Genomic DNA, 16,109 nt, shown 5'->3' with positions numbered 1-16,109 from the left:
TGAGATAAGCATGTCCTTTGTCACTGGGAAAATTAAAATAATTGCTAAAAATCTACTTTTTTTTTTTTTTTTTTTTTGAGAAAACTCTGCTTTTCTGGTAATATTTTAGCTACTGAAAAACTTTCTGATTTAAAATGCAGGTAAGCACTGAGATTAATTGTGTCCTATTAATAGTTATTTGCATTCTCTTTTTAATCCAACAAATACAAAGGTCAGAAGAAGTGTAGAAGAGTGCAAAAGTTATTCAGACCTAAGAGAATCCATGATTTAGTGCAGTATGTTTTAGCAGTGTGTTTGAATCTCTCTTCCCCCACCTCTCCAACCCCCCCTTCATTGTTTTCTTTGTTACTCTCTTTTTTTCCTTATACAAACTTGATTTGTATGAGGCAGAATGCCCTGGGGCATTGCTGATGGGATACAGGGCTTTTCATCTCTTGATTGCCTTCTTGGCAGCGTCTTTAGTGAATGCAAACCTTTATCTGTTAGAGACTGCAAGGTAAGCTAGATTCTGTAAATTGAGATTAACTCTTAATTCTGTTCCTTAACGGGGAAACGTCTATATCTAACATGGCATCTTTCTTGATAAAGAGTAAAGGCTGGATGGGTATTGTGGATGAGCTCTGAAAGCTTCACGTACCGAAGTCCTTCCTGTTGTGTAGTCAGAGGACTCTGATCTCTGGAACTCACAATTCCCATCCTTCTGGTGTTGGTCAATAGAATGCAATTGTGCTTCGAAAAAGGCATTTTATTTTGGGTGGAGTGGCTTGGCAGAATGAGTGAGATTTAAAAGACGATGCAAAAGCCCGTTAGAACATGTTTTCAGAGATACCACTGTAGCTGTTTCTTGCAGTATAGCAGAAGTATCATATTAAGACAATGAGAGAGAACACCTAAATTTTAGTGTGCTTGTTTAAAGATACACTGCTTAAGGTCTCTTAACGTCTTCGTAAGTTATTTGTCTTTACACATCCTTGATCCAGACCAGAAAAACCCATTGCCATTTTACTTTGTGTTTTCTTCTTCTCCCTCGCAGTAATGTCACCTTCAGACAGCTAAATGCTATCCATAATTCCTTGATTTTCTGTTGCATATTTTGTGCAGCTATCAAAACAAGTATTTGTTTTCAGTTCCAGTTGTTATGCTTGCAATAAGATACTAGCAACCTTCAAAATAATACTACTGAATGTAACACCCTAGAGGCTATGATTGCACCCAGGCAACATGCTCGCTTCCAGCCACAACTAAAAATGCTTTCTAAAGTTCCTTTACAATTTCAAAGGATAGAGTTCCGCACGCAGCGAATTACCATAAAATGGTGTTTTATTGATGTGTTAGACATATTATTGTTACAGCTTGTTCAACATTCCAGTGCTTTTAATAACATATGATTATTTGAGGATGATAGGTAGTTTCTCATTAAGCAATATAGAATAAATCTTTCACACTGAGACAGAATGTTTCTTGCAGGTAAATAGAATTGTGTTTTATTGGTGAAGGCGCCTATCAGCGCTACAGGGTAAAGCAAGAAGGGTGAATTTAAGGACTGTATACCTGTTAGATTAGGGTAGAATCCAGCCAGTCTTGTGCTGAACGTGTCTGGGGTGCATTTGTATGGACTGGAAGGCTAAGATCAGAGAACTGTAGACCACACACAGCTAGAAAACTATTTTTATGTTGTCTGAATATTCCATATACTGTACTAAGGTCTAACAGACCTAAGATTGCATCCACTGTTTATTGAATTCAGGTTTTTTTCAGTAAGTTCAATGGGATTTGAATCAAGGTCTTTCTAAAGTTGTGATAATAGATCAGGCAAGGGAAGAAGCTTCTATTGTGCTTCTGGAACATGCTGCTTTATCCTTAAATTAAGATTGATTAGGCATAACTGATTTCTAAAGAAACTGTGAGCCACAGTATCGCAGCCAAAGTGGAAGCAGGTCAGAAGTTTTACATCCTCTCTTTCTTGCTTTGTAATGATTGCAGTTTTTAATAAAGTGTTCTTCTGTCTGATTGGTTTTGATAACTCCACTGAACTTTAAATTAAAATATATAAAATTATAATTTGTGTTACGTTTGTAAATATAAATTATTCTATACCCATTTGTTAAAAAAAGAAAAGAAAATGGGAGTATAATAAGCACATTGATGTGGTGCAAAGAAAAACTCCAATAATATGATATGTCATTTCGCAAAGTAAATTTCAGTTTGGTTTTACAGTTTTAACTGCTGACTTGAATTTTGAAAGCTGATGTTCAGTTGGTTTGTGGAAAGAGTATTCTTGCCCTATTTTGTCATGCTTAGTATTAGGTTACTAGACAGACAGCTGCAGTTGACTTAAAATGGTGCACTAAAAATATCGAAGAATCTAGCCTTGAGGAAGCAGGGCGGGCAGTAAAATGGCAGCAAGAATATTTATTTAGCACAGAATCATCTGGGGATGTGAGAGATGCTTTCAGAAGTGTAATATATCACAGGACAAATTTCATTATATTACTTTTGTCTCTTACTGCTTCTATTGATCTTTTTCATATACATTTTAGAAAATTGTCACATATCTGTCCTCAGAGCCATAAAATGAGCTTGACATCAAAAGCATTTCATATGTCTTTTTACCAATAAAGCAGAATGGACAGTATCGGTCCATTCAGTATGCTTTCTGAATTCATTTGATAAAATATAGCTTGTTTGTTCATTAGAAAAGATTTTAGGTGAAAATGTATTAATCAAGGGTGGATAACTTACACATTCGAAAGTAAGTTCCATTATTGGGGTAGTACAAAGGAAATAATTAGTATTTATCACTGTGATTCATTGTACTAATTTTAAGGAGACGATGTTTCATTTTTCAGAAAATCCAGCATCTCGAGCCAAACAGCACTTGAGCCCACCCTGAAAGCACCCAGATGAACGGCCTGCTTCTTGAGTACAAATGGCCACAACTTGATTGCACATCAGTCAAGCAAAACACCAAGCACCAAGAGAATTTAACATCATATAATAGCAGTGGGGCCTTTCTCTTTGCTAAGAGTTCAGTGCCTTCTGAGAGATATGCTCAGCCTTCCAAATTCACCTTAATCTTAATTTTGCAAGGGCTGTGTGACAAAGCACTGGGTACTTGAAAAGATTCACTGCTACATCAGCTAAAATAGCCGAGTGACAAACTCTCCAATATTAGTTCACCACTTTGATAAATACTATATGGTATGCAAATATAGACGCGCACATACAAACTCACACACAGTATGTATGTATGCCTGTATCCAGTATCTTTGATAACATTTCTTCCTGATAGATTTATTATTCTTTATAATCCTTCCAGGTACTTTTCTGTTTTGCCCTTTTTCCTTCTTCACTCTCACTGTGCGTTGTGTCCCAAATTTGAAAGAATTCCTTCATGCTTTTCTGAGTGCTTTGAAAAAAACCCATCTCCAAACCTTAATTCCGAGTTCATTGATCTTTGTTCAGACTTAGCTCTAAGCAGTAGTTTTGTACTACCGGGGTTTGGAATTTTGACTACACTAGGCAGCCATTATGCTAATTACGTTTGTAAAATACCTCTTATATGCGAAATCTCTAGAAATATAAATCAGGAATAATAACTTTACAATCAGCTGTTAGAAGACCTGAGATTTATAAGCTCTTCCTGAACTGAACTAACCCTCATAAATGCCACACACAAAACCTGAAGCATAAATTAGGTTGGAAGCCACTCACAAAGGTGATGAACTGCCCAGCTAAGGATTTGTCTTCCAGTCTCAGATGTGTTCACATCCTGATTGCCAGACTGACCCACACTTCTCTTCCTGCTCAACACGTGGGATGAAGATTTTTCAAGACAGTTCTTTTGCCCAAAGTTCACTCCTGCCAGATTTGTCCTTCTCTGACTCCAGCCAGCTGTAAAAGGACTCCAGTGGCATTTGGCAGACTTTGTGTTAAATAAGTCACACCCTGTATCCAATGGATGTAGTTCACTGAACCAAGGAGAGTTTTGTACTTTTATAGATGATAGTGTCACGCTTGAGTACAGAGAAAAAGAGCCAGAACCTCTGCTGCTCCCTTATTTTGTTTGTGCTTTCACCGTACTTTCTCAGCTGTCCTCTAAACCCGCCTCAGCAACTGGTATCATCTGATTATTCTGGTATTTGGCTTACATAGTTGGATTGTTATCAGCTGCGACCTTGTGCGTACTTGGCTGAGTAAATTCAATCAGCTAATGAAATTGTGGTCTTTCCATCAATTGATTATCAAATTGCTTGTATAGTTCTGCTAGCCCATCTCTTTTCCAAAGCTGCACATTTTTGTATACGCAGTCAGTCTGTGCCTGACCCCTTCCTTGCCTTTCCTGAATGTCCCTTTTTTCACTTGATGTGCATACAGTCTTTGAGTCTGGCCAAATACCACTGGACTTCAGGGTCATTTTACTGACCACCCTGTTGAAAATAAATCAGTAAAAAAACATTTCAGGAGTACAAGAGAAGCTGGTATGACTTTCTCTCTTATGCTGCCCAGTGTAGCAGTCCCAGACACCTGCTGATTTACAAGGTGAACAAAGATGGTGTCAAGAGAGGACAGTGCTTGCCGAGGCAGTAACCAGGAGGAGCCGCGGCTTGCATTTCGGGTAGGGAACGCAGCACAGAGCAAAGCGCCTGCAGTGAGCACCTGTAAAGGATGGATTTGCCCACCTTCTTTTTTTTCCTTAGCTCCTTGTGCCAGTACATCGTCTTTGAGCAAGTAAAGGTTGAAGTCCCTTTTGAATTTCCAGTCTTCTAGAAAAGTGCTGTAGGTTTAAATATAGGGCAGCATCGGCACTATACCTGCTGCTGTATTTGATCGTGAAGTACAAGTTACGCTCTTTGCCGTAGGTATTTAACACCCACTGAAGCTAAGGCATGCATATGAGGCCAGCTGCCCGCTAGTTTGGGATGAATGTGAGCCCCCAGGACTTTGGGCCAAAATGCAGAAAAGCTGCAGGTGACTATATCGCTACTACGCAACAGAAGCTGCTATCTTGTATGCTGTCTGAAGGACACGGTCTCACCTTGAGCTGCACTGCAATTGCCACTGCAAACTAGGCTAAAGGCTACTCTGCGCTGCAGTTGTCTTGACAAGCTGTGGAGTAGCTTGCTTATGGAAACAAGCTAGTGGTCGGCTTTATCTGTGATAAACCTAACGTAATACAGGAGGAGGTGTGGTTTTGGCCCATGTAAACACATACAGTATACCCTGTGGAACAAATCTGTGTTTGCTTGCTTTAATTAAGAGCTTCTCTTCCCTGTGATATGGGGGGCAGGAGTTTGCATTTTTGGAATTGCTATATTTTTTCCTTTTATGCAAGCTATGGTACATTTTATCTGTTTCCGCAGAGGTGTTCCTTTTGGTACTAATGGAACTATTTTTTTCAACACTTTTTTTTTTTTCCTTGACTAAAGAAGAAACAGGGAAAATCACAAGGGAGAGAAAAGCAGTGGAAGAAGCCAAAAGTACCCACTGCTAAGGCGCTTACTTTTGAACCTCTTCCATCTCTTTGTGCTGTCAAGTTGAAGATGTCAGCTGCTTAGTAAACAAATTGTACAGATGTTCTTAAAACATTGGTGTGTGTTCCTTATTGGTGGTGTTGAGATGAAGAGGAAACGGGGATTATCCACTTGACAGAATTCTAATCAGTTGCTTCTGAGCTCAGATTCTCAGAATTTGAGAATTCATTCTCAAATGGGAGAAGATGAACGCTAAATACATGAGGTGCTTTTATTTTTTAATTGAGCTTCCTTTTTTGAAAAGGAAGCTTTTCCTTTTTTGAAAATGGACAGCTAGGATAAAGGAAAAAGAAGGGAGTACAGTATATTATACGTAAGGTTCTGTTACAGCTGGTCATTTTATGTGCCTATGGTAACGTTGTGGGTGATCTATTTAGCTGTAAAAGTAGGGATTATGCTGTACCAGGGCAACATCAAGAAATTGGCCTATTAAAAAGTGCATTTAATAAATGTAGTTCAGTATATGAAATTTTATAAAATACGAATGCAACAGTAATATTAATATTGTGATGCTTTATTTTATAGCTTTATAAAAATTTAATTTTTGTGTATATCAAGAAATAATATTTAATTTATATCCGATTTACTTGGGAAGGTGAGTTTTGTATCTCTTCACAGTCAAGTAACGTTCCTTTAAATTTGTAGGATAGTTACTTGTTTTTCTTTTATTTGTGTTTTTCTTTTAATGAAAATATGTTTATATATTTATAAATATAAATATTTTTATTTTATAATAATAACTGTAGTACACTTGGAAGTAAGAGGTATTTGCTCGGCATGAGAGTTCCACGCTGCAGTACCTGCTTTCCTACAGTAGCACAGTGAAGTATTGTACTGTGCTACCATACAAAAAATATCAGAATAATCAAGGCAATTCCTTCAGCTCTGTAGGAACGGAGGCTGGAACCCAAACTGTCCAGCTTTCCCCGAGTCTTGTAAGCGGAGGGGCTAAAAAGAGACTACAATTTTCAGTAACAGACAGTACAAAATATTTGAAGCTACCGTTGGCGTGCCTCCCTCACGCTGGCTCTCTTGTGCATTACAGCCTAGATCTAGAGAAGAACAAAAGGAGTTTACAAAAAGGTCAGACAGATTCCACACCGTGCGCTCAAAGAGGCTCTAGCTCTGCTAACTTTTTCTTTTCTTTCCTGGGGATGTCCAGGATAGCCTCATTGGGAGAGGAGATAACTCTATTTAACTGGACAGGGGAAAAGAAGCTGTACCCCATAAATATGTAGGCAGAGGGTATGCAGCCTGTGCATGTCCAGGAGCATGGTACCAAGTGTGTGGGTACTTTCACGCTGCTCTTTGTGGAGCTCTGCAGTGAGACTCCCCTGTCCCTCCAACATTACCACAAGAATGACACAACCAGCAGATTTATAATTTTGGCTGTTTCCGTTCTCTACAGATCCATCATCAAGGAGGACGTGCATCAGAAATAAAACTCCTCCTCTGCAAAGAAATTACGTCTGTTTAGGAAAGGTCTTTATATGATAAAGGCTTTTATTTCAGAGGAAGAAATCTGTTAGCATTACAGAGATCTGTTCGCCTTGGCAGAAGCCCAGATGTGAATAGCATGCTTGGCTGTGCCTGTAGATGTCAAGACCTGGCTGTTGCACTGGCATAACACAGTTTTTGCACTAATGGGAAAATCTTTTACATGACAAGCCCTGTCTCATAAGCCTTTCTCTGTTAGTAATCTTAAAAGAGAACAGAAGAAAACACCACTTTACTGAGCTGTCCTAGGAATAGGATTTATTGTAAGAAGCACACATTTCACATTAGTAAGTTGGTAGTATCGGTTACGGTGGCAAAGAAAATGTGTGAGAGCTCTAACTGAAGCCCTCTTACCCACCTATCCCTATCCGCTCTAACAACTTTCAATGGGCATGCGTGACTGTTATAGACAATAAACATTTTCTTTTTTTATGCCCTTTATGACTTCTTTTTTCTAAGAACCCTGTGTAGTTCTTTCCCAGTGCCATGTGGCATATATCGTGGATGAACTATTTGCTTTTTTGCCAACATTTTCCTTTTTTTGCCCTTTATATCTGCTCTGCCACAAATTCTAGTTCTTTTGATGTCACGCAGAAATGTATTACTACTTCACGAAAGTCTCTGCTTACTCTCAATTTCAAACCAGAAGAAATGTAGATGAAGAATTTAACTTGCACCTTCTCTGAGAATGCTGAGACTAGAAATGAGCAAACATTCTTTCAAGAGCTATGGAGGGAATCTTTTGAGTCTCATCAAGTTTTTCATATATTTTCCAGCTGTATTTCATACTAGTACTTTCAGCTTTCTGCACAGTTATACTTTTCTACAAATATTTATATGCAAAAAATTACAAAATTCTACTCTCAAACCATATTTCTCTTTTTCCCATACGGTAGAAACTGACCCGAACCATGCTTTCTCCATGCCGCTGCCTTGCGCCAGTCGCAGGAGCACTTATGATGTTCTACTACCATCTTCTCTAAATGAATTTAGCATTCTCCTCCCCGTGTTATCCTCCATAAAACTGTATGGCATGCTACAAATTATATATTTAGAGTAAGGCAGATCCGTCTTATCAATTCAGTCAAGAGATATGATGATGTGCTTTCTTGTCTCTAAGTGGTTAATAATTGCAAAAGATTCTTTTTAATGCTTAGTACTTCATTCAATTTATTTTTCTTTTTAGTGCCTTGGAAAATAAATCTTAAACATTTCTTCTGTTATCTAGCACTTTAAGCCTTTTCATAGCATTTGTAACATCTCTTTGCCAACACTCCATCTGTGATTTTAGCTTGCAGGAAACACTTTGCAATTCTGTTATTAGCTTAGATGCAGAGAGCTGCTGTTTAAATATTAATTGTAACTTCCCTCGTAAGTGCAGTCAAACCCACTGAGTAACTTGTGAAGTTCAATAAATATCTAGGAGGGGGTAGGGAGTGTGGTGTGGGTAGGGCCTGCTCTTAGCCTTAGCAAAGGTCTTACTCGAGTTAACAGTGCAAAATAGATCATGTCCTGATGCTTGCTGTTTCCTTTCCTCTTCTTACCTCGGTTCCCCTCCTCGTACACACACAACAAACGGAAAGAAAAAAGAATAACGTTGAAGTGCAAGCATACTTCTTGCACGGTTAGTGGACTTCCTGCTAAACCTGCTGTAAGCGAGAGGACCACCACACAGCGCTCGCGAGAAAAGATGTGAGATCCGTCATTTGTTTCAAATCCTAGTTATTGGACAGATGCACTTCTAAAGTACTTGTGTATTGCTCTGTCAAGAATCCCACCTCAGTAAGAGGCATTATCTTGTGGTTGATCCCTTCTCCTCTGTTTTCAGTCATGAGCCTCACCCCGTTTCATTTCTTGATTCCACAAAATGTACTTTACACTTAAAAATAAAAAATAGGAAAATATTATGCGATTTACAGACGTTTCAGTAAAGTGTATTTGATAGAAGTGAGAAACAAAGTAGTTAACACCAATCTGACCGGCCTGTTTTCTGTGGATCACCAGAGCATGGTAATTGTAATACTTATATGGGGTGTAATTGAAGGAAGATCAGCCCCATTAAAATTGTACGTTGTATTTTTTCCTCTCTTCTTCTTCCAGATGGTTATTAATCTTTTATTGGTGAGGTGATTTGCCTGCGGTGTAATCTGAGATTTTTCCTCATGTCATTTAAGTGCGTTACTTCTCTTTGTGTTTGCAGGTGGACTGAATTTTAATGTGTTGAATTCTGTTAATTGCTTAGAATTTAGATGTTTTTCTTAGTATCTTGAAAATGTGTAATAAATTTTAAAAAAAACTTTAGTACCCACATTATCCTTTTATTTTTCAGCATTCTGTGAAGAGGGGTGCAGATATGGTGGAACTTGTGTAGCCCCTAACAAATGTGTCTGCCCTTCTGGATTCACAGGAAGTCATTGCGAGAAAGGTAAAGCTTTACTGAAACGCACCTTCTTCTTTGGAAATGAGAAATATGAATTAAGAAATAATTGCTTCCCATTCATTCATTCTGCTTGATATTTTCTCTTCATTGAGGATATGACTGTTCCATAGCTGCCTTTTCCTAACTGAAAGCTAGTCTTAAATTAAACGTGGAAAGTTTTAGACAATCAGGGATTTATCTGCTTTTGCTTCCAATGGACACTTGTAGTTAATTAGATTAACTTAAGATTTGATTTGTTTCTAAGTCACTGAGGCCACCAATTTTCACAGAATCACAGCCTACTAAAATATATCTCACTAGTGATGATTTGGTTCTGCCTTTTCCCACATTTTTCCATTTCGAGATTTGCTTCTGATAGCCTCATAGGCCTACCTTTCTGTTTGTTTCACAAAGATCTGGTTCCTTGTCTACGTTAAACGAGAAGGAAGGGATCTTACAGAATTCCAGGGAGGACTCTTACTAGATTCTTTATACAGCAGATTTGGGATTTTATTTTGGTCTGTATTTATTGAGGTTGTATTTCACTTAAATAACCCAATGATAGAGGTTTTTTGCATTGCGTGCTTGTTAATAAACCTTTTGCACTTGCCTTTACTGGTGGAAATAAAGTGGATCGTTAATGCAGGTTGTATGATGCTAGTATGGATGACGTTATAGTTGATGAAGTTTTTTAAGGAAGAAAAAAAAAAAAGCCAAGAAATAACTGTTAAGTTAAATCACTGGAACCACTTGTTACCCAGAGGTTGTTCAATAATTTGTGTGTAGCAGTGTCTGTTTAATACATGGTTGTTCTACTATAATACAAAGTAATTTAAACCCAGTTGTCAACAAATCTGCTTTGAGTAGCTACTGAAAACGGCTAAAGCTTTTTATGGATGTACTCAAATCGCTGCGTACAAAAATCCCATAGTTTCTAGTTGTCAGCATTGTTTCTAATTATTTGGGAATGAACTAGGATGTTAATATTTTCATGTCATCTTGAATTAATTTGAGTACTGCATTTTTTTTTTTTCCTGTAGTCTTTGGGTTATTTGTTTTAAATAGAAATAAGCTCCCAAGCCTCCTGACATTCAGCAGTACGTACCAGCAATACACACGGGGGAGTAATACAAGAAGTATCTGCCCTAGAGCCCCACCTACCATAGCTCCCCAGCCTCTGATCCTGCTAGTTACGCTCTTCCATGTATAGTTTGCTCATTCCATTCTAAAACGTCTATTATTCAGAGGGAACGGTACGTTCAGAGGGATGCAGGATACCAGAAATGGGTTCTATGTGAAAATATGGCACTGCAAAACCGGTACCTGCATTGCCCAAAGGTGCCCTGCCTACCCAGGGAGCCAGTGGCTTTAGGCCAGCTTTCAGCTCGACGGCCTGTTTCTTTCACCCATGAGTCTTAGAACTATCTTTTTTTCTTATAGCTGTAGAAGGACTTTCATAACTAGAACACAGAGGCTTTAAACTGTTGAAGTGATGGTTTAAAATTGATAAATGGATGACATAATCATTGTTGACTCCTATGTTTTTCATGTCTTTTGTATTGTTTTGATCTAAAATATGAGTTAGCACACCAGCTAAAGGAAACATGGCAGGCATGGTACTCTCATTATATCAAGCAATTTAGAGGTAGATGTCAGAAGGAGCTACCTTCTGTGTATAAAATCTATACGACTTGAAGCAGAAGGAAGCTTATTTTTTTTTCTTTGAAGATGTGTAGGATTTACCAGTATGCTGCAAGTCAAGCTAACGATGGTAGCTTTGAGAAATCTGATGTGCAAACCGATTTGAGAATGAATAGGGCTTTGCACATGAGAAGTTGTCACATTTTAGTGGTGTCAGAGGGTTTGAAAACTTCAGCAGATAGACCTTGTCATATGCTTATTTCAGTGGCTAAGTGCCTATCAGATCTGTGTGAGAACAGCTTCAGCCATCTGAAGGTGCGTATCCTGGAAAAACTAAGTGTTCAGAGTAGAAAGGTGATGAACCACCTTTGAAGCAGCCTTCCCTTTGCTTACCTGCTTACTCCTCGAAGATGTAGTGCTGTCAGGAAGGGGAGGCAGTTCAGTAAAGAATTCCCTCATAGTCTCACTGTAGTTTGCTGCAATGTTTTTAGAGGACATCTAAAGTATTCAGAAACCATGTTTGTTTGGGTGGGGTTTTTTCCCATTGTAGGGTTAGAAATAAGCACTTAGTTATATTTAACATACGGTAGCACTCCCTCAATCATTATGACATAGACGGAAGACGGTGAAATGGTGGGACATCACTTTAAATCAAAGCTTAAATGTTCCTGGTAAAATCTTGTCTGATGGAAGCTCATGGTGAACTGATGCATATCAGAAGTAAAATGATGTGTTTTGGTAATGTATTCTATTCGCCACGGTGCATTTAAAAATGTCCTTCAAACCGACAACACAGCAATCCCTTATACATTATTTGTGAGCTGAAAGGACTCATCACCGGCTAAAAACAGTATGACCCAAATTGGCTTCAACGTCATGTAAAGGGTAAAATGAACCAGTAATTAGAAATGTTGTTGAAAAGCAGGTGCGTTTACTTCTGAATATGAATCATATGTTACTCATCGTTTCTGACTGCATGGTTGAAATGATGATATTAGGTTAATTAAAAATTCAGAGATATTTGAGAGGGATAGGATTTATGTTGGTAACTTACTCGGGTGAAATTAAAATACACATTTAAGGCTTATGTACAAATACATAATTCAACATGCTGCTAAGAAGAATTACCTCTTGCCAGTTGCTTTGCCTGGAATGAGGAATCATCACAATGGTTGTGGAGCTGCCTTGTCTTTTTGAAGGTGAACTGCAAATTGATATCCAGAGATACTGTCAAGTAATTCCTCCTTCCACCCGTTCTTTATAATGCTGTTTCTTTAAGTATGTGCTTGATGCTTTTACAGAATTTTTTGTCATTTTCTATTTAGGATCCGATTCTATGATCTAATCAATTTTTTGTTTGTTTGTTTGTTTTGCGTTTAGCTGGCCAGGGCTGAAATCAATGATCTCTCTGATCATTACCATTTGTGATCATATTTAACACGGTTGTGATACCTGTGCTAGCGGGTTTTTATGTTTGCTGACATTGCTGTACGGTTCCAGCATGTATGTGCCTGATGGCTGAGCGGGAGATACGCATCCTTAACTGCATGTAACACTGTTGGCTGAAGCCCAGGTGCCTCCTTGGCAGGGACCCCTGTTAAAGGCTTCCGAGAGACATTTTGGTGTGCAGAAAGGAATGCAAACACAGTACTCCGAGAGTTTTTGGCAGCATGGACTCAAATGTCCTAATTTTCCATCCAGTGATGTTTTTTCCATCTCCTATTTTTGCAACATTAAAAAAAAAAACAACCAAACATCATTCCTTGAGCTGCTTTTCTCTCTCTGTGGATGAGCCACAGGTCAGTGGAATTTTAATGCTGGTTTTGTAGACAGCGTTCGCCGTTATTCTGTATTTGTGGAATGCTAGTCACTAGTGCCACTGAAGAAGTGGTGAGGATGAGATAGGGAGGACAATCTACGGTATCAAAGGCAGGACTAAACAGATGATTGAGTGCGTAGAAATTGCAGGCATTCCTTGAACACCTACCTGCATGTGGTAGGGTCCTGTGTGCGGACCTAAGAAATACATACCAACTTCTATACGGCTCTGGGATGGTGACCAGTGGTGGCAGAAATTTCAGCTTAAGGGAGTTAGTTACGGTGTCTGTCTGTGCAAATTATAACTCTGGGCAATGAGCAGGAAACAGCAGAAGGGTTTGAAGCAGTGGATTCCCAGCTAGGGGTAAGTCAAGGAAGGTGCAGTATTTTTCCAAAAGCTGCCAGAGGGCTTTTGGCAGTGGTGGGGCGTCGCCTCCAAAAGGGATTCAAAACAATTGCACCACATCTTTGCTCCCCTGGCTCCTGAAAGCTCCTGTCTGAGCTGGTACACGATGAATGGGGAATATGATGCTGGTAGATTAGAAGGACGTTGCGTAGGCTGGAGCTCAGAGAGGTAAATATTTCTGTGGTAGCCACGTGTGTATTTATAGCCTTTGTAAAGCACTGGCGAACCATTTTCTCACAGAATGATAGAATACTGTCAAAGAATTACCTGCTGATTGTAAACAGTCAGAAGCAAGGGTAAGACATGGTAGTGAAGCATCAGGATGTGATAATTACTGGGGTTATTTTTTTGTGTTGTTTTGGGCAGTGTGTGCAAAAGATTGTCTGATATTGGGGTGAGAGGTCACTTTTCAGCATGTACCATGGCTAAGAAATGTTCTTTGAATCCCAATAATTATATTGTGAGAGAAAAAAAAATCAACACTTGCAGCATTGCATTAGTTACATACGTATTCTTCAGTGCAGTCATAGATTTCACAGGTATGCAATGAAATATTGCTATGCTTATACTTGAAGTTGGATATGTCATGTATACGTCATGAAAATGAGGAGGTCTTTAGCTGATTTGTTCCATAATAGTTGGCAGTATCTGGAATTGTTGTCTAAGAAGTTACATAGTTCTTAGTGTACTCATCTCTTAAATTGCTTCTTCTGAAATATATTGTCTTCTGCAATCCTTTGGGTAAAACTCCCTGCAGTCTGTATTCCTTTGGACCCTGGAGATAGGGGAAAAAAAAGAAGTGAGAATTGTATTTTCGTGTGCTATTTCTTTGATTCCTGAGCTGGATCAATCTTTAGGTGTGTAGCTATCAAAGACATTTCAGTTGAGGAACATGGTTTAAAAAAATAAGCAAACAAAAACCAAAGGAAAGCAGAGAAAGAGATTTTTCAGTGAGTACGGTAAGCTAAATGTCAAAACTCCCTACCTTTCTCTATCTGAGGTCTTTTGTAAAATATGAAGCAAGGTTTATTTTGGGAAACAAACCAGCTGTGCAGCTGTGGGTACAAGGCTTTGCATGAGATTCTTTCTAAAGCCTCTCATTTCAAGGTGAGGCAAAGCCAGTATAGTGTGAGATAAGAGGTGTGAAGTGAATGATGCTTAGCTTATTACAGAAAACGGTGGTTTTGGTTGATATGACACTCCTGAGGGTGTGACAGATCCAGAGAAGGCAGATGCTCCAGGTGGCTGAGGTTACCCTGCTCCATTTGCTGCCAAGCTGTTTTCAGCATTTGCCTCAGTGGTGCTTATTGCAAAATGGCAAGGGGTGATATCTTAATGTGATAGAAGAAACAAAGCTGTCATTTGTAAAGATATCAGGGAATAGATCAAAGAGTATCTACTAGAAAAACCTGATTAAGACCGTCTCCGAGGATCAAGGGAACATCTGTCTGCAAATCAACAAATAACTCTCAGTGGAAGAAAAAAGTTGTACTGTCTCACACTGCCAAGCCAAAGAAAAGTGAAATCTCCCAGACCAAGAACAACGTTCATCCCCACAGCTGACCATAGCACGAGAAGACTGGACTCGTTTTTGTAGTGCTTACACTGTCTCATGTACTGTAAAAGTTTAGTTTTAAAAGCCAGGAAAAACACTAAGCGGACACTGGGTTTGTTTTTGTTTTTTGCAAGGGGTATTCTTATGTTGCTGTATAGTTTTTGTTATGTTCAGGTGCCTGGGTCTATATATTTTTCTTTGTAATGAAAGGAATATCTGCTATATTAATCTTCTATGTAGCTGAGATGATATCTTGACATGCCAGCTAAAAAATAGTTCTAATAGTCTAATGTTTTATTATTTGTACGACTTGTGGTCATAAAATCTCTTTCATATTCTCCTGACTTTGTGAGGGACATAGTTGGTGTTGTTGGGGGGGTGTGTTAAGTCACATAAAATTGTTTGGTGATTTTTTTTTTTTTCCCCTTTGGTCCCCAAAGCTTGCACTTAGAAATTGGGTAGTATTATATTGCTTATCCTGGCTGGGATCATGCTTGCTCTTCTAGGTTCCTTCAATTTGAATTTCTCCATGCAAATTCCACTTTATTCACTCTCGCCAATGTCTGTATGCCAGCTGGACATGTCAGGTATTTCTGAAGGATGCAGTTTTATCTATACAAGAGAAAGACAAGATTTAGCTAGTTGACATTTAATTTAGATTCATGCAAAACAATGTAATCAAGAGGTAATTTCTGTTGATCAAACTTTATAGTGCACATAAGATCCAAACCCCGATTATAAAATCTTAATTCTCTTGCCTTAAACATTAAGAAAAATACCTTTAGATAGTGTCTTGGCATGCCACCTTTCTTTGTGTCCCAGTTCCTGTTCTGGATGTTCTTGGATTAATATCTTAATTAGAATATACTATAGAAGTTATCATAGAGCTTACGAAAATAGCTGCTATGTTTTATTATTCCTTAGTACCTCAGTAGCGAAGTGAAAACACGTGGTATTTAAAGAAATGAATGGATGTGACTTCATGAAGTCAGTGGCTTTGCATCGTCCTTTTGTAATGGAGCAGTAGATCGACTCCATTACAAAGTCTTTCTTGCTGAAAAGCAGGCAATGAAAGATCTAAAAAGGCAATGACAGTAAGTGCTTTGGAAGGGAAGGAAAAGAGTGGGAAAATTTAGGAGGAGATTGCTGACTCACCTAGACCTTCAGTGATAAAGAAGCAGTTAACAGAAGGAGAAACTCCAAACAAAATGATGCCATCTCCTTTAGATTCAGGTACCC

The 16,109-nt window shown here is 38.6% G+C and overlaps 1 protein-coding gene across 1 annotated transcript in view; it reads left to right on the top strand.

The window, feature by feature from the left end:
• The window catches only part of NELL1 (neural EGFL like 1), a 299,408-nt gene that overhangs the window by 223,412 nt on the left and 59,887 nt on the right, over positions 1 to 16,109 (top strand). The window contains exon 15 of the mRNA XM_019471923.1: positions 9,361 to 9,456. Within this exon, the coding sequence (XP_019327468.1) occupies positions 9,361 to 9,456 (96 nt within the window). The remainder of the gene's footprint in view (positions 1 to 9,360; positions 9,457 to 16,109) is intronic.

The sequence above is a fragment of the Aptenodytes forsteri genome, unplaced genomic scaffold (genome assembly GCF_000699145.1).
Source record: "Aptenodytes forsteri isolate BGI_AS27 unplaced genomic scaffold, ASM69914v1 Scaffold418, whole genome shotgun sequence".
Classification (NCBI taxonomy): domain Eukaryota; kingdom Metazoa; phylum Chordata; class Aves; order Sphenisciformes; family Spheniscidae; genus Aptenodytes; species Aptenodytes forsteri.
This window is presented reverse-complemented; position numbering and strand designations above follow the sequence as displayed.